This window comes from Mastigoproctus giganteus, chromosome 4 (genome assembly GCF_048544385.1).
Source record: "Mastigoproctus giganteus isolate SK-2022 chromosome 4, ASM4854438v1, whole genome shotgun sequence".
In the NCBI taxonomy this organism is placed as follows: domain Eukaryota; kingdom Metazoa; phylum Arthropoda; class Arachnida; order Uropygi; family Thelyphonidae; genus Mastigoproctus; species Mastigoproctus giganteus.
In genome coordinates this window covers 189,007,089-189,026,290 of record NC_143578.1, presented here as the reverse complement: position 1 = coordinate 189,026,290, position 19,202 = coordinate 189,007,089, and the positions used below count along the sequence as shown (strand labels likewise).

General features: G+C 37.7%; 1 protein-coding gene across 2 annotated transcripts in view; it reads right to left on the bottom strand.

Moving 5' to 3' along the window:
* LOC150087272 (F-box/WD repeat-containing protein 4) overlaps window positions 1-19,202 on the bottom strand; it is a 113,488-nt gene that overhangs the window by 10,242 nt on the left and 84,044 nt on the right. For both annotated transcript variants that reach the window (XM_090371930.1, XM_090371931.1), the window contains exon 8: window positions 5,735-5,870. In XM_090371930.1, the coding sequence (XP_090228056.1) occupies window positions 5,735-5,870 (136 nt within the window). The remainder of the gene's footprint in view (window positions 1-5,734; window positions 5,871-19,202) is intronic.

The window sequence follows — 19,202 nt, the reverse complement described above, 5'->3', positions numbered from 1 at the left end:
TGATCTTATTTAGAAATCTGAGTGTCATTAAAGATAAGCACAGAAGCAGAAGAATCTTTTTTGTAAGGTATAAGATAGAACTGAGTTTTAGAAGTATTAAAATCAACTAGGTTATCTTTGCCCCATTGAAGAATTATTTGGAGATCAGCATTTAAGGAATTGGTAGTGGCCATTTGAGAAGTTGAACCTATTTGTGCAGAGTAAGTGTTCTCAAAATGGAAGGTGGAATGTAATATGCTATCATCAGCAAAACTATGAATAGGATATCCTGTCAATAGAAGATCATTAATATAAAATAGAAAATGTGTGAGGAAGAACTGAACCTTGGGGAACACTTGTATTAGGGGAGAATTCTTTCTGAATTCTCCCCTAATGCAGATCAGAAATGCAGTGGTCAGAAAGTGGTCCCAATTACAAAAAACAGTTGGAAAATTATAAGATGGAAGCTTATAAAGAAGACTTTTATGCTAAATATGATCAAAAGCCATTGAAATGTTGAGCAACTGCATGAGAGTTACCAAACTTTTCCTCTGAATGTTTCCATTGATGAGTAATATAAGCCTGTATATCACCATTGCCAGAGATTTAAAAAGAGTGTGGGGAGTAGTTTACTGTGTAGTCTTATGTTCTGTTGTTTCTCTGGGCTCCTACTGAGACCCACTGTTGGCCACACTTTGCCACGAGGCGGCAGGTCAGGCACTGAGTAGATTATTTAAGTACTCTGGCAGGCCTATAAAAAAAAAAAAATAAATAAATAAAAAAATTTAAAAAAAAAAAAAGGGCTGAACACTATAATTTGGAAAGGCCAAAAGAGATTTACGAGAAAGCGGTAGAATTTAAACTTTGATTAGAATTTGGTGGCATTGTTAGGGGCATACTTGGTCGGTTTAGTTAGAGTAAGGAGGAAGAGCAGAAGTACAATGGGACTATAATTGTATGGGAGAGATTTGTCAACCTTTTTAGCAACTGGATGGATAAGCAAATTTACAAGCAGAAGGATAAACACCAGTGGAACAAGAGTGTCAAAAGGTGACACAGAAGAGGAGTAAGCTCAGGAATACAGGTTTTGAGAATAAGTGGAGAAATGTTTGTTTGTTTGTTTGTTATTTGGTTTTTAGGAGCATTAGCAACTAAGGCCATATTGCTCTGGGAATATGCGGTGGCCATTCCCTGACCTTTCTGCATCCTCCATATTTGATGGTGATGAGCTCGAACCCCAGTCTAATCAAGAAGTGTGTGCTATGCACTGCTGCTCCTTCCCACCTGGCTATGGAGGCACCATAAGTGGAGAAATACCATCAGGACCTGGTGCTTTCTTGGCATCAAGACTGTTCAAAATTGCTCTGACATACCTTTGATGGAAGACCACAGGAGGTATTGAATGGAGTGTAATGGGAATGGAAGGAGGTGGTTTACCAAGATCATCAATACAAAAGTTAGAAGGAAAGTAGCAGGTTAGCTTTATATTTTAGGGCTTTATCTTAATATGAAATCCCTACAACGTATATGAATGGTTGATAAATAATATTAATCTATTCACTACTTTATCATTCAATACAGTGGGTCCTCAACTTCCATTAACATCGACATCCAATATTCTCAGAAACCGATTTACACCTTCCATACGAGCTTTCATTTTAACGACTGATAATATTTGCAGGCACCAATGGCTTTCCAATACAGCTGGGAATAATGCATGGGTAGTCTTGGCTAATCAGCGTGCAGAATGTCGCTCATACGTTCTTGTACAATTGTTCTTAACCAATCGGCATCTTTGTTATTGTTCAGCACAACATCCCTGCTTTTATTGAAATATATAATGGGCATTGTTATTCTTTGTTTATCTTCTGTTTGATGCTGTTGTTCAGTGGAAACAGAGTGCATTTTTGCGAAATAATTTAATTGTGGTTATTTCTGAATTTATTAATTAAATAAATTTAAATTAATAACCATGGCTCCTAAAGTGTAAGTTAAGAATAACATTTCCATTAAAATGAAGAATGAGATGATAAAAAAACATGGAGTAAAAATTAGTGCGTGAATATGGTTTCTCTCAACAGACTAATTCTATAATAGTTAAACAAAAAGGACATTCTAAAAAGTGTAAGTGATGACCTTACATCAGTGCATAAGGGAAAAGCAGATGATGGGTGATAGTGCCTAGACAATTCATCTGTGAATGTGCTAAGCAGATCTAGGACAATCTGAAACTGAAGCTCCATCAACCAGTGGCAGTGCTGTATGCTTTGAAGATTTTAAAGCCACCAGAGGCTGGTTCAGGCACTTCAAAAACAGGGTGAATATATAAGTGTTGATTAAAAACTTGCCTCTTCTGGAAGTTCAATACAGTTTAATAGTATTTTCATATAGTGCAAGGAAGCCACAGGCTTTTGCTGCATTGGCAAAAAAAAAAAAAACAACAAAGTAGATTAAAAAACACTAATTATATACTTCCCTCCTCACACAGGTAAGTATCCAGTTGACCTCTGAATTTATTCAAACTGTCAGCCTCAACTACCTGAGAGGGCAACTTGTTCAAGCTATCAATGGCTCGCTGGCTAAAAGAAAACTACCTACATTCTAATCTAAACTTCAGCCCTGGAATTCGAATTTGATCCCCTAGTTCTGGAATTCTTTAGAACAGTGAGAATTCCACCTTGAATTATTTTACTAATCAATCTCAGAGTCTTATAAACCTCAAGTGAATGTCCAGGAGAACACACATCATTAAGGATGAGGCTAGTTTACATGGGCATAAGTCTATGAATGATGGACTCACTCTCCTGTTGGGTGCCAATGCCTCTGGAGATTTTAAGCTGAAGCCGTTGCTAGTGTAGCACTCTAACCCCCCCCCCCCACCACCACCACCAAGAGTGTTTAAATAATAAAAAAGTCAACAAAGGGATGCTGGAAGTATTTTGGCTCAGTAATAAGAAGGCCCAAGTAACAAGATATGTTTTCAATGAATGGGTGCTTGAAGTTTTCTGTCCTTCAGAGTTACCTTGAGAAAAATAAACCTCCCCAAAAGGCACTGCTGCTGCTGGATAACGCACCAGGACATGATCCACACCATGCCCAATCTCTGTAGGCACAATTTGACTTTGTTCAAGTCAAATTTTTGCCATCCAACACCACTCCTCTTCTTCAACCAGTGGACCAACAAGTGATTGCAAATTTAAAGAAACTCTTCACCACGAAAATGTTTGTAAGTTGCTTTGCAGCAACCTCTGGTGAAATGCTGTAGCCCACAAAGATTTTTGAAGGCCAAAAAAAGTTCAATGTCCTGACCGTGTGACGCTGATCATAAGTTCTTGAAACGATATTTTCACCAGGTGCTTAAATTCAGCCTGGAAAAAAATGTGGTCTTTAATCATCCATAGCTTCAAGGGATTTGAAGATGATGGTGCTTTGACAAATAAAATCATCTCTTGGTGAATCAGGAGGCTGACAAAGAGGACGTAGATGACCTTACAGATGCTCATGGGTATGAGCTAATAACAGAGGAGCTACAAGAGTTGGAGAAAATTACGGAGTGTGACACTGGGAAGAAAGAGGAAGAAGACACCCAAAAAAATGTTGGCTGAGGAGTTGAAGACTGTCTTTTCTTGTTGGGGGCACTTAAGAGAAGCACTAATAAAACATTTGAACATTGAAAACAGTGACCTCCAGAGTGTAAAGTCATTTTTTACTTAAGGAAGCTGCAAAAATATCATAAAAAACAGTCCGCTTTGGACAGTTTCTTTGCCAGAAGCAGCAAAAGACAAAAGACTAAAAAAGACACTGGATCTACTTACCCTATCACCACTACATCACCATCGATTTTATCAGCCCTGCACTTCAAGTCTAAAGTAAATGCTAATTTATTGGGTTTTTTTAAAGATGTTTTATAACTATTTATTAAATAAACTTTAATATAAAACTCATTTTTAATGTAAAAAATTCAGGTATAACATGCAATACCTACTTTATATTTGTTTGTTATTTGGTTTTTAGGAGCATTAGCAACTAAGGCCATATTGCTCTGGGGATATGCGGTGGTCATTCCCTGACTTTTCCGCACTTGGTGGTCATGGGCTCGAACCCCATTCTAATCAAGAAGCGTGTGCTATGCACTGCTGCTCCTGCCCACCTAGCTACGGAGGCGGCCGAAAAAAATTTTTAAAAGAAAAGTCACATACTAGAATGTGAGCAGGGTGGAAGTGGGGGCTGTTCTGGTGTTTGGGCAATCTTGTATGCCATGATTAAACTCTCCGAGTAGCTCTTGGACATGAATACCGATAGGTTGGTTGGCAGTCTGATGGGTAGCGTACAAATTTTCCCATCATGGCTCAAAAACGGATGTCCACGTAGGATAGTCTGGCAGGGATTTCAGTTTTAAGAAAAATTCATAGACAACTACTTATGTTGAAGTGAGAGTGGCGGTTCATTTGCTTCAATGTATAGGCTCTGGTCAGGAGATTTTTGTAATGCTCCATACGCATAGCTGATGGTGGACAGGATTCAGTCTCTGGCTGATGTATATACCTGAGACTCAGTCTAGTCTGGATCATACAAACACACGGTAAATGCATAGTAGGGTGCATTGGTCTGCACCTCAAGATGTAGAAGACAGAGAGCAGAAAATATGAAGGCCTCTCATGCATTTTGTATGTAGTTGGCAGATGTTCCAGAAAGGTAAACTTTTTATCGAAAATGAGTCCAAAGAATTTTGTCTGACACTACTGGAATAGCATTTTGTCCAAGCCTTAATTCAGGTTCAGGATTAAGATTACACTTACGACAAAGGTGTACACAAACAGTCTTCAGTGGTGAGAACCTGAATCCATTAACAAGTGCCCAGGAATTATGGCAATTAATGGCTCGTTGCAGTTGTCTTTCAATAACCCTCATGTTACATGACTGAGAAAATATGCTAAAGTCATCGATATAGAGGGTGCTGTTTACAGCTGGAGGAAGTTGTTCTGTGATGGAATTTACTTTGATGGAGAAAAGCGTGACACTTAATACTGATCCTTGTGGTACTCCCTCCTCTTGGCAAAGAAGTTGGCTGCAAGCATGTGCTGACCAGTAGCTGGCGAATTGGCCAGCACACATCGGTTTGCGACAGACCGACATCTTTAAATGCATGCCTTTGCACTGAACCAGGAATCTAAGAAAGGAAGGGCATTGCCCAACTCCAGTTCAATGGTGAATTGAAGGAAGGGTGACAGAGTTGAGGTAGTAAACAGACTAAGCTATTTATATCTTTTTCTTTTACACAAACATGTTGTCCACTTAGCGACACCAAAAGGCTATAGGATCCGGCAGACCCACAAATGCACAACACTCCAGTTCCTTGACTGCGATGTTTGTCGTGACTGATCTAATGGGTGTACCCATAGCCGTTTATGTGTTATGCTTATTTGACATAAATTTACTCTATTGAATTTGTGTAAGTACAACATTTTGTAAAAGAAAAAGATATAAATAGCTTAGTTATATAGTGAAATTTTCAACTTCCAAGGTCTTGGAATGAATTATCAAAAAACAATGTGCTATTGCATTCACATTACAATATTTTCTCATGATCCGATGGTGTCTCTGGAACAAATTAATATTGTAAAGTGGGGATTCACTGTATATAACTTTATTTCAACATTTATATTTAAGAATAGTAGTAGAATCTTCCTTTTACAGCTCTATAAAAACTACCTGATAAGGTTCAATTTTGATTTAACAGTGTAAATAAACACACCTGAACAGATTTGGTTGTCCTTTTATCCCAGAGCCTTACCAAGCCATGTCTTGATGTGCCACTAAGAAAAGTAATATAATGGTCTGAAGCAACACAGTATACTACTGAATCATGTGGATCTTCCCATTGCAATACACTAAAAAGAGGAAGGGAGAAAGTTTAAAATGCAATTTTTGAATAAAAACTAAATGAAAATTAACTTAAATACATATTTTACTTAAAAAAAAAAAAAAAAAAAAGCAAAGTTTAACTGTATTTAAAACATTTTTCAAGTGTTAATATCATACATATCCGAATGGTCAGGAGCAGGAGTGCAGCAGCACACACTGAGTAGAACTGGGTTCAAGCCCCTGACTGCTAAATACGGTTGATCTGCCAACCCGCATTGGACCAGCATGGCAGATTATGGTTCATTTCCCTCAACATGAATTTGAGGAGGCTTCCATTCTGCAGTGGACTGATTATGGCTGCAAGTTAATGTGTAAACAGAATCACAGACTCTCCATTTATTTAAGAGTTGCAGAAGGATTTGAGGAGACTGCTCACATCTCCTTAAGCATAGGTAAATCAAAATTGAGAGTAGGAGTGTGCTATAGGCCTAATGACTCTGATGAGTATAATAAGATACTGTACAGGGAAATAGAGTGGGCCAGTAAATCAGAGAGTCTTATAATGGGGGATTTTAATTTCCCAGATATTGACTGGAATTTGTGGGTTGGTCACTCACACACTAGCAAGGCTTTTGTGGATTTATTGGATGATTGTTTTCTACACCAGCATGTTCGGGAGGCAACTAGAGGGAGTAATACTCTTGATCTGATTATCAGTAGTGATTCTTCATGCATTAGGAATCTGCAGATAAATGAACCACTGGGTGGCAGTGATCACAGTGTGCTGAAGTGGGATTTACTCAAGGAGGTAACTACCATCAGAGGTAAAGGGAAGGGTTTTTGCTTTCGTAAAGGCGACTATGCTGGTCTGAGACAGTATTTAAATTCTATACAGTGGGACCAACTGATGATGTTACCAACAGCAAATTCAAAATGGGAAGCATTCAAGGAACTAATCTTGGAAGCTACCAGGCTTTACATACCAACCAAGAAATATTGTTCAAGGTTCAGGCCTAAATGGTTGTCAGATGAACTAATGAGACATATGGCAGAGAAGAAAAATGCATGGGATACATACAAATTAATGGGTGACGTGGAAGCCTATGATAGATATAAGTTGGTCTGTAACCAAGTCACAAAGGAGATTAGGCAGGCAAAGGCAGATTATGAGAAATCCTTGGCAAAGGATGCAAAGAAAAACAGAAAAGAGTTCTTTACCTATTTAAACTCAAGAAGGAAAGGGATGAATCAGATTGGTCCACTGGATGTTGATGGTTCAACAGTTGAGGATCCAGCTCAGGTGGCTAACAATCTAAATGAGTATTTTGCATCTACATTCACACATGAGGAGTTATTCAGGAAGGGGAATGTCGTAGGTGAAGTAAACATTGGCAGTGAGCTAGATGATTTTCTAATAACTGAGAGGAAAGTGGAGGAGAAATTGTTGAGGATAAACATAAAAAAGGCACCCGGGGTGGATGGGATCTATCCAGTTATATTAAAGGAGGCAGCAAAGGAAGTAAGCAAACCCCTAGCCATAATTATGAGAGCTTCTTTGGACTCAGGGGAGGTACCCATGGACTGGAGATGTGCAAATGTAACCCCAATTCACAAAGGAGGATCAAAGGCTGACACAAGTAATTATAGACCTGTTAGTTTAACTTCGGTTCCAGGAAAATTAATGGAGGCACTGGTTAAAGAAGCACTGCAGGATCATCTGGACAAGAATTCAGTTATAGCTCAGACACAGCATGGGTTTGTTAAGGGCAGGTCTTGTCTGACCAATTTGATTGGATACTATGATGTAGTCACAAAAGAACTGGATGCAGCGAATAACTTTGATATTATATATTTGGATCTTAGAAAGGCTTTTGATACTGTTGCGCATGGAAGACTGCTGCACAAATTGGAGAAGTGTGGCATTCGAGGCAAATTGCTGCTATGGATAAAGGGATGGTTGAGTGGCAGAAGACAGAGAGTGGTAATCAATGGACACTGCTCAACGTGGACTAATGTTATTAGTGGAGTTCCTCAGGGTTCAGTGTTGGGTCCATTGTTGTTTTCTGTATTTATAAATGATATTGATGATGGTGTATCAGGCTTAATGTCCAAGTTTGCAGACGATACAAAGGTTGGCAGGGTTGTTAAGGACACTACTGATACTATGCTGCTGCAACAGGATCTGGAAAGGTTGAGCAGATGGGCTGAGAGGTGGCAAATGAAGTTTAACATTGACAAATGTAAAGTACTACATATGGGAAACAGTAACCCCAGATCAACGTATCAACTCTGTGGTACTATGCTGACAGTGGTAGAGAATGAAAAGGACCTGGGGGTAATTGTGCAGGCAGATATGAAGTTCTCTGAGCAGTGCAGACGAGCTGCAAGAGTAGCTCATGGTGTCTTGTCAATGATATACAGGAATTTTTCTAGCAGGGACAGGGATGTGATTATTCCCTTGTATAAGGCATTGGTCAGGCCACACCTTGAGTACTGTATACAGGTCTGGAGGCCTCATTTCAAGAAGGATGTAGAGCTGCTGGAACGAGTACAGAGAAGGGCAACAAGATTAGTGAATGGAACAAAGGGTTGCTCTTACGAAGAAAGGCTTAAGTTTTGCAAATTACAGAGCCTGGAGACTAGGCATCGCCGAGGTGATCTGATAGAGGTGTACAAGGCTTTGAATGGCTTGAGCATGCTCAATGCCGATGGAATTCTTCCTCTTGCTCAGAATAATCACCTGAGAGGGCATAAATTCAAATTGAGGAAGGACGGATGTCGGATAGATGTGCGGAAATTCGCCTTTAGCCAGCGGGCAGTTGGTTTGTGGAATAGACTTCCATCGCTTGTTGTTGAAGTTGATAGCCTAAACAAATTTAAGGCTCAGCTGGACAGGTATTTCAAACGAATTGAGGGGTGAAATGGGAGTTGTGGTTGTTTTTTTTTTTTTTTTTCTTTTTTTTTTATGGCTGATGCTGAATAAGCTTGCTTTCTTGCATCATATGCCTCTACTAATGCTAATGCTAACTTGTGGTGAACCAACTGGAATCAAGACCAAATATCCTTCCTCGCCTTCTCATGGAGTTTGGTTTGGTTTGGTTTGTTTGGATTTTTTTGGTGCATTAGCAACTAAGGCTATAATGCGCCAAGACTAGGTAATATTTAAACTCTCGGTGACCTAATTAGTAAGGCCACCATGTACAGATATATAATAACAAATATATGAAAAATAAATCAATAAAGAGGTAACAATAACATAAATTTTAAATACAATTAAAAACTTTTATTGATTTAAAATAGCTAAAAACAGCAGACACGTTGTCATTGTCGGATAAAATCTGACTGAGTGTATACGGCTCAGTCAGATGATTAAAAGCGGTAAAACAGGTGCTGCTAAAATCTGGACAGTCAATTAAAAGGTGTCTGATCGTTAAAATTGTGCCACAGGACACACGCATAGGAGGGTCATCAGCCCTCATCTCATGGAGTAACTTGGTAGTAGGGAACCAGCTATATTGCTACTAAATAAATGAGGATGGGTTGAACAATGAGTCTAAGCCACTCAATGGAGAATAGTGAGAAAATAAGTGCAACCTGCATAGAGGGTAATCTGTCTTTAATTTCTTAAAGGACTACAGATTATTCTCAAACATTTTGTGGTAATCCCTGTACCACTTCTTCAGTGACTGAAGAAGTGGTAAAAGAATTACCACAGTAATTACTTCAGTAAAGACAGCAGAACAAGCAAATTTGGTAATTACACAGACAGTGCCGGACCAAGGTATTTTTGCGCCATGGGAAGAAAGATTTTTCGGCAACCCCTTTACTAAGGATACATATTAGGGGTCAGCAACCTTTTTGAGTGAAGAGCCATTTTTGATCTAATTAAAAAAAAAAAAAAAAAGAATCCAAAGAGCCATACTTCAGCTCAAGCTGGAGGGGGGGGGGGGTTAAGAAATGGAATAGAGTAGGAAGGTGTTTTTTTAAAAAATATAAATTTTGAAATATTATTTATTAATAATATTTCTAATTAATGTGACTTTTGCTGCTGAACGTCTTGAGTCTCTCAACATCAGGGAAGTATGCCGTAATTTTCATCTTCAAGCATGCTGAGAGACTTAGGCGCCTCCGTAGCCAGGTGGGAAGGAGCAGCAGTGCGTATCACATGCTTCTTGATTAGACCGGGGTTCGAGCCCGTCACCACCAAATACGGAGGATGCGGAAAGGTCAGGGAATGACCACCGCATATCCCGGAGCAATATGGCCTTAGTTGCTAATGCTCCTAAAAACCAAAACAAACAAGCTGAGAGACTTATTGTTCAGACGGTTTCTTGATTTATTTTTGAAATAGTTCATGTTTGAAAATATTTGCCCACAGAAATTTGAACCAAAAACAGAGAGAAGTCCAAACACAAATATTTTCAAATTTATATATGTGTCTGGTAAGCTACACCACGCATCGAACACAATTTGGATTTGCTTTTTCAACTCATCTATCGGCATCCATTCGTGTAAAATTGCAAGGGCAGCCTTTTACCTCTACAAATCCTCAAATTCAGTTTTAAGGCATTTTAGTCTTACACTCGACATGTCCTTGATTTTCAAGTCCTCTAATTCCATTTCACACCTAGCTTCACGTGGGCTAAAAGTTAAAGAGCTACATGCGGCTCATGAGCCGCAGGTTGCCGACCCCCTGATATATATATATATATATATTATTCTTTTGTATTATAATTCTTTTGTATTATCATTCTATTGTTTCTTAATCTGTCTTTTGTGCATCGTTAATGCCATGTTGGCCAATTGAACATTATACGTGCCAGTGTATATACGTTTACAATAGTTCGATTTTCTTAAGTACTGGTGTTTTATACATATAGGTATTGGCGTTAATACAATACTGGTCTTTAAGTTAGCCTTGTCTCGGTTATCTTAAATTCACATGGCCTATAAATCCTAAATGTATAGGCCATGTGAATTTAAGATAACCGAGACAAGGCTAACTTAAAGACCAGTATTGTATTAACGCCAATACCTATATGTATAAAACACCAGTACTTAAGAAAATCGAACTATTGTAAACGTATATATATATATATATATATATAATTATTATTTTATCTTTCTATTGTGGTTTATTGTGTTTATTTTCTTAATTACGGGTGTTTTCTACTCATAGGTATTATGGTTAATACATTACTGGTCTTTAAGCTAGCCTAAACTCGGTTATCTTAAATGCCCAGGGCCTATTCATTTATTATTTTTCAACTTGTTACGTATTGCTAAAGAAATTGTCATATTAATTATAGATGAAAAACTGTAGCAATACTACTTTATGACAAAATGATAAAATATTAAACATTTTTATACATTTATTGTATTACATCTTTATACATATTTGTATTACATCACATGGTCGTCAATCCCCTACTTCATCGGGGGCTTTGAGCGGATTGACGGTCCATTCGATGTAATGCATTACTTACTTACCCGTTTCTGTTTGTATCTATCACAGCTTTGCTATTTTATCCAATACTGAATTCTAAGTTTCTTTTAAATTCCCATTTTTGTCCCTTTCCCATTGCTATTAGTTAAATAGGTATTATTTATTATAAATTTATTATGAACCGAATTAATATCCCATAATTTCTACAGCAACTGTGATAGAATACACAAAGCCCAACGGGTGAGTTTTTTTTAAAAAATTACAATAACTTTACTTACTTGATGTGTATAAGTGGAGGTCGTAGTGTCGAATCAGGAAAGTTTCCCATCCTACTTGATGTGTTTTGGTGGAGGTCGTCGAGTCGAAAAAGGAATGTTTCGCACCCTTAACTTGTTTTATAGATGGCTATTTTTATGGCTTTGTCGCTTTAGCGTTTCCCTGTGTTCCGATGGTGTTTTGGCGGAAGTCCCCGAACTTCAGGCCAAGGTCTATTATGGTGGTTTTGTGGCAGGTTAAATGAATTTATTTAGTTGTGTATTTACAATATTTTTACATTTATTTTATGTCTCACCTCGGACAGTGCCGGTACCGCTTTTCCAAGGCGTAACAGCACTTGTTTGTCCAGAGGCAAAACTTTATACATATATACAGCCTCTTACTATGGGAGAGGGGGGGGGGGTTTAATTTTGGCAATAGGTTGTAGTGCAGTCAGGCGACGAGCCTCGCCTGAGTGCAATAAACCTAGTAAATAAGGGGATACTCTTCTGAGTAATTACTATTATATTTTTAGTTGGCTTTTGATAAAAGTATATGGGTCTACATTGGGATGGTGTTTTCTAATATTTGCGTATATGGCAGTTCTTACGTGATATCTACTGTATTGTTTGGGAATTTTGTTTCTATCCAGCGTTATGAGTTTTTTAATGGCTATATTTCCACTATTTATATTGTTGCATATTTGTAATAGTCTGTTTGTCTGATTTCTTATGGTATTACCATGTATATGCTTTGCTATGTTACTTTCCCAGTGTGTGAGTTTTATTGTTTCGAAATTAAAATGATCTCTTTTATCATGGTGATGTGTATATATTTTGTCTGGGTGGATGGTAATTTCGCTGTCTAAGTAGACAGCTTTTAAGTTGTTATCCGGATTTGTACATTCTATTTTAAGGTCTGCTGGGTAATAATTCTTTGCAATATTTATAAAGTTGTCATGGTTGAATACTATTACGTCATCAATGTATCTGTAGAATTTTAAACTGTCCGTAATGTTACTTTCATAATGGTGTAAGTAGAGGTTAGCCATTGCACAAGAACTGCTGGATCCCATAGCTATACCCCTGCTTTGTAAATACACTTTGCCTCCCATTAGAATGTAGTTTCCTTTGACGCTGATTTTTGTAAGGTCATTCCAGTATTGTTTTTTGCATTGTAGTATGTTGTGATATTTTTGGTAATATATCTGTAGTACTTCTATTAGGTTGTCATGCGATATGCTTGTAAAGAGGTTTTTAAAGTTGTATGTGTTTATACATTTAATATTATTGCTTTGTTTTTTTAAATAATCCAAATATTCTTTGTTGTTGTTGATAATTCTGGTGTTTTTAATTTCTTTGTTGATGTTTTTTAACTTGTCTTCCATGATTTTACTGGTATATTTGATATAGCTGTTTTTACCTGAAGTAATGAATCTTTTTCCCGTAGGAATCTTGTGATATTTTGGAATCCAATATATGTAGGGGTATTGCATTCTGTCTATTTTAATTTTAAGCTTTTTATGCATGGCCAATACTTTTTTGCTGATGCTGTTTGGATTGGAGTCTATGTACTTGTATGTTTCATTGTCATGCAATTCCTCTTTGATGGCTTCTATGTAGAATTTTTTGCAAATGATACTGAAATTATTGCTTGCTTTGTCGGTTCTAGTAATAACAAATTTGTTTTGTATTTCTTTGATTTTATTGTTGATATTTTTTAAATTTAAGTGATTGTTTTTTATATGATGTTTTTGCTTTGTTATGTTTTCCTTGAATTGGTCTAGTATGTTTTCAGTATTGGCGTTTATCCAACATTGGAATGATTCTATGGGTTCATTGTTTTTGTATGCGGCTTTGAATGCAAATTGTAACAGATCTGTGTATATTGATTTTTTAATATTTTCCAACCTAATTGGGGTGTTGGGTCTGAATTTTGTACCCTTTTTCATTGTTTCTCTTAGTGTTTTGTCTTCGATAATATTGAGGTCTCCTGTTACTATATGATTGTAATGTGTATTAATGAATTTTTTATATCTACTTTCCTGGCAGTGACAAGGTTGTTCTCCTTCATTCATATTATTAATGGTGTTTTTGTAATTGCAGATGATTAGTCCAATTGGCTTGGTGTATCTGTATCTAATATTTATTTGTGTGTTTTTGATGGGTAGGTAACATTTGTTATTATCTATGATATTACTTATATTAACTGTGTCGTATAAACGGTTTTGGTATTTGATTATGCAGTACTCTTTTTTAGTGCTTTCGTTGAAATTTATGCCTATTCTGAATTTAAATATATCTTCAAGTATATTGTTGAGGTGTATATTCTGTGTCTTTTTCTTTTGGTATATTTTGTTAAGTGCTTTAAGTTTGCTTATTTTAATAGAGAAAAGTATGTTGTGTATATTTTTGATGTTTATGGGGTTTGTATCCCATTCTGTTAATAGTTTTTCGAAGTCATTTATATTTATTGGTATTTTGTTGTTGTTTTTGTTGTATACCTGTAATTTTCCGTTTTTAATCCCGTTATATTGCCAGTTTTTGCTGATCTGGAAGATTTTGTAAGTACATGTTTCTGGGCTGGTGAATGCGAAGTTCCTTCCATTGAACCGATTGTTTAATCCATAGGGATATAGGGATTTGTATAAAAGAATGAACATATCTTCCATGATTTCTCTTTGTGTGTTGTTATCGATAATGGTTAGAATGGCAATGGATACGTTGGCGAAGTCATGCATTTTGAAATGTCTGTATTCGATTTCGTTATTGTATTTGTCTGACCTGTTTTGAGCGTCTGTTGCAGTGTTTTCATCATATCTGTTTATTTGTGATCTGTGAAGGTTCATACGAAGGTGGAGCTCTGTACTTGTTTGACCGATGTATTGTATCCCACATATCTCGCATGTAATTAGGTAGATTACATTTTTGGTGTGACAGAATGTTGGTGCTTCTTCAGAATTTAGATGGTGTCTGTGCATGTAGGGACAGGTTTTACAGAGTTTGCTGTTGCATTTTTTGAAATTGAGTTGTTTCATGTGTAGCCCGATATTTTCATTGTTTAGACGTTTATGGTTATATGCTTCTTTACTCCCATGTGGTGTGACAGCATTGTATGACCATTGCTATGAAGAGACGGATCCCGTGTGGTCATATACGATCCCGGGGTGCAATTTATGCTGTGATACCCGTACAGCATGTTATTCTTATTTGTATTAGTTTCCATGTAGTTATTTACTGTGCATTTTGTGATTAATGCATTTTGTAATTAATTTAAGGCCCTTTTTTTGTGTATGTCCCTTAATACCCCTGGGTAGGAATTTTTATAGGCTATTATAATAGTTTATTTAATTTAGCTTTTTCTGTTGTCCCAGGAGCTATTTTAGCAGAGCTTGGGTACAAACAGAGTACTTAATATTATTCTTTAGTAATATGATAATTTATGTTGTATTTAACTTTTAATATACTTTTATAGTGGTTTTCCTTTAATAATTTAAGGAAAACCACTATAAAAGTATATTAAAAGTTAAATACAACATAAATTATCATATTACTAAAGAATAATATATATATATATATACACATTTCATGATTTGTAAAGTTTGGAACCCCTTAAAGAAAGTAACCCTGGGCAAGGGCCCTGCTAGCCTGTGCCTTAATCTGGCACTCTACACAGAGTTCTCACTTTTTAACATTTAAGATTCTTTGCTATTCAGACAATTTCTGAACTGGACAATTAATAATAGTTAAATATTATTAACAATAGGTAAATTTATTATTTATTTTAATTTATTAGATAATGATAATAGTTAAATACTTTAGTAATTAATTAATAAATAAATAAATGATTATTTAAAAGAAAAGAACTCCCATTGTCCCTTTTAACATAATCCTTGACCTTCCCACACAAAGCATTCACAAAAATTGCTGCCAGGTAGATGACTTATCCCTAATGCTACCCTAGAACCCAGTTAGAGGGTTATCAAAGTAGAGGGGCAGACCAGATAATGGAAACAACTGAAATGAAAGTGATAAGAGTTTTTTTGTTTCTTGCAGGTAATAGTGCAAGAAACAAAACGGAAGGAAAGATAAGGTACGGGACATGATATTGCCATGGGGGATGTCTTTGTGTGTGCGTGATGCAAGGAGTGTATCGAAATCAGGCAACAACTCAGTGTTGTTATAGGCCTATATGAGAGCTTGAAGGACAGGGTGGATGCCCTCGAAGGAACTAAATTGAGGGGCCCATCAAGTTCTCAGCTGCCCACATCAATGCCAGAGCTTGCACTTGGTCATCACGCAACACAGCGGAAACCCCCAAGCAGAATGCGCTGGTCCCACAGGAACTAGTAGTTGTTGGTGACTATTGTCAGGGAAATGGGTAACATGCTTTGTAAAAAGGATAGGTGGAACAGGACCAGGGTATGTCTGCCAGGGGAAAAGGTTGATGACATTGTAGAGCGGATATCATCTTTTAAGGGCACAAAAGGTGATATAGTTGCACACGTTGGCACTAATGATATCAAGAGTAGGAGACCGGCAGAATTACTTAACAAGTATAGGTCACTGTTGAAAAAAAGCCGTGAATTAGGGTTGAATTTGAAAGTGTCTGCAATTCTGCCCAGACACGATACAAGGGAGTATATGATGAGAGCCTTGTCGACCAATTCGGCCCTGGAAAGACTGTGCAAGGCTCAAGGGGTAGAATTTTTTTCAGCCTGGACTGTGCTTGTTAACAGGAGAGACTGCTTCTACAGGGATGGGATACACTTAAATAGAAATGGCGCAAGAATATTTGCTGATGCTATCAAGGCAGTGTTAGGCAGGTCAGAAAACTGCTAGCTTGGGGGAAGACAAAGACTAATAGATTAACAGTAGCCACTGGCAGAAGTGAAAGAGATTCTTGCTTCTTGCACTGCTTCTATTGGAATGAGCAGAAGCCTGAAAAACAAGATGCAGGATATTTCAGAGACTGCTGGGAGTCAATGGCGGTACAAGTAAACACTTGGGTTGTGTTAGGGTAACTAAGAACAGAAACAGGTGCAAGTATAATAAATAGATTAGTAAATAAATTTGATGAATTTGAGGTATTGCTCAAAACATCAAAGTCAAATATTGTTGGGATTTCAGAGACGTGGTGTCACACAGATATAAGGAATGCAGAACAACATCTTCGTTCTGGGGAGTACAACATCTACAGAAAGGATAGACAGAATAGGAAGGGAGGAGGGGTTATGCTATTAGTTAAGAAACACATAAAATCAAAGGAAGTGAAGCCAGTCGACATCGCTGGACAGTGCAGTGTCGAGTCAGTTTGGTGTGATATAAGCATTGGGAGATCAAAACTGAGAGTAGGAGTGTGCTGCAAGCCTAATGACTCTGATGAGTATAATAAGAAACTGTACAGGAAAATACAGTGGGCCAGTAAATCAGAGAGTCTTATGATAGGGGATTTTAATTTCCCACATATTGACTGGAATTTGTGGGCTGGTCACTCACACACTAGCAAGGCTTTTGTGGATTTATTGGATGATTGTTTTCTACATCAGCAGGTTCAGGAGGCAACTAGATGGAGTGATACTCTTGATTTGATTATCAGTAGTGATTCTTCTTGCATTAAGAATCTGCAGATAAATGAACCACTAGGTGGCAGTGATCACAGTGTCCTGAAGTGGGATTTACTCAAAGAAGTAACTACCATTAGGGGTAAAGGGAAGGGTTATTGCTTTCGTAAAGGCGACTACGATGGACTGAGGCAGTATTTAAATTCTATACAGTGGGACAAACTGATGATGTTACCAACAGCAAATTCAAAATGGGAACCATTCAAAGAACTTATCTTGGAAGCTACTAGGCTTTACATATCAACTAAGAAATATTGTTCAAGGTTTAGGCCTAAATGGATGTCAGATGAACTAATGAGACATATGGCAGAGAAGAAAAAAGAATGGGATACATACAAATTAACACGACACAGAAGCCTATGATAGATACAAGTTGATCTGTAACCAAGTTACAAAGGAGGTTAGGCAGGCGAAGGCAGATTACGAGAAATCTTTAGCAAGGGATGCAAAGAAAAACAGCAAAGAGTTCTTTACTTATGTAAACTCTAGAAGGAAGGGGATGAATCAGATTGGTCCACTTGATATCGATGGTTCAACTGTTGACGGTCCTGCTCAGGTAGCTAACAAACTAAATGAATATTTTGCATCGACATCCACACATGAGGAGTTATTCAGCGAGGGGAATGCCAGAGGTGTATTCAACTCTGGCAGTAAGCTAGAGAATCTTGTAATAACTGAGAGTAAAGTGGAGGAGAAATTGTTGAAGGTAAACACAAGAAAGGCACCTGGGGTGGATGGGATCTATCCAGTTATATTAAAGGTGGCAGCAAAGGAAGTAAGCAAACCCTTAGCCATAATTATGAGAGCTTCCTTGGACTCAGGGGAGGTACCCACAGACTGGAGATGTGCAAATGTGACCCCAATTCACAAAGGAGGATCAAAGGCTGACACAAGTAATTATAAACCTGTGAGTTTAACTTCTGTTCCAGGAAAATTAATGGAGGCACTGGTTAAAGAAGCACTGCAGGATCATCTAGACAAGACTTCGGTTATAGCTCGGACACAGCATGGTTTTGTTAAGGGGAAGTCTTGCCTGACCAATCTGATTGGATACTATGATGCAGTCACAAAAGAACTGGATGCAGGAAATAACTTTGATATTACATACTTGGATCTTAGAAAGGCTTTTGATACTGTTGCACATGGATGACTGCTGCACAAATTGGAGCAGTGTGGCACTGGAGGCAAATTGCTGTTATGGATAAAGGGGCGGTTGAGTGGGTGAAGACAGAGTGGTAATCAATGGATACTGCTCTTCGTGGACTAATGTTATTAGTGGAGTCCTTCAGGGTGCAGTGTTGGGTCCATTGCTGTTTTCTGTATTTATAAATGATATTAATGATGGTATTTCAGGCTTAATGTCCAAGTTTGCAGATGATACGAAGGTTGGCAGGGTTGTTAATGACACTAATGACAGTATGATGCTGCAACAGGATCTAGAAAAGTTTTGCAGATGGGCTGAGAGATGGCAAATGAAGTTTAACATTGACAAATGCAAAATACTACATATGGGAAGCAGTAACCCCAGAGTAACATCTGTGGGAATACACTGAGAGTGGTAGTGAATGGAAAGGATCTGGGGGTATTTGTGCAGGCAGATATGAAGCTTTCTGAGCAGTGCAGACGGTCTGCAAGAGTAGCTCATGGTGTCTTGTCAATGATATACAGGAATTTTTCTAGCAGGGATAAGGAGGTGATTATCCCCTTGTATAAGGCAATGGTCAGGCTGCACCTTGAGTACTGTATACAGGTCTGGAGGCCTCATTTTAAGAAGGATGTAGAGCTGTTGGAACAAGTACAGAGAAGAGCAACAAGATTAGTGAATGGACCGAAGGGTTGCTCTTATGAAGAAAGAGCTTAAGTTTTGCAGATTAGTGTCTAGAGACTAAGCACCTGCGAGGTGATCTGATTGAGGTGTATAAAGCCTGGAATGGTTTGAGCATGCTCAATGCTGATGGGATTCTACTGCTTGCCCAGAATAATCATCTGAGAGGACAAAAATTCAATATGAGGAAAGAGAGTTGTGGGATAAAT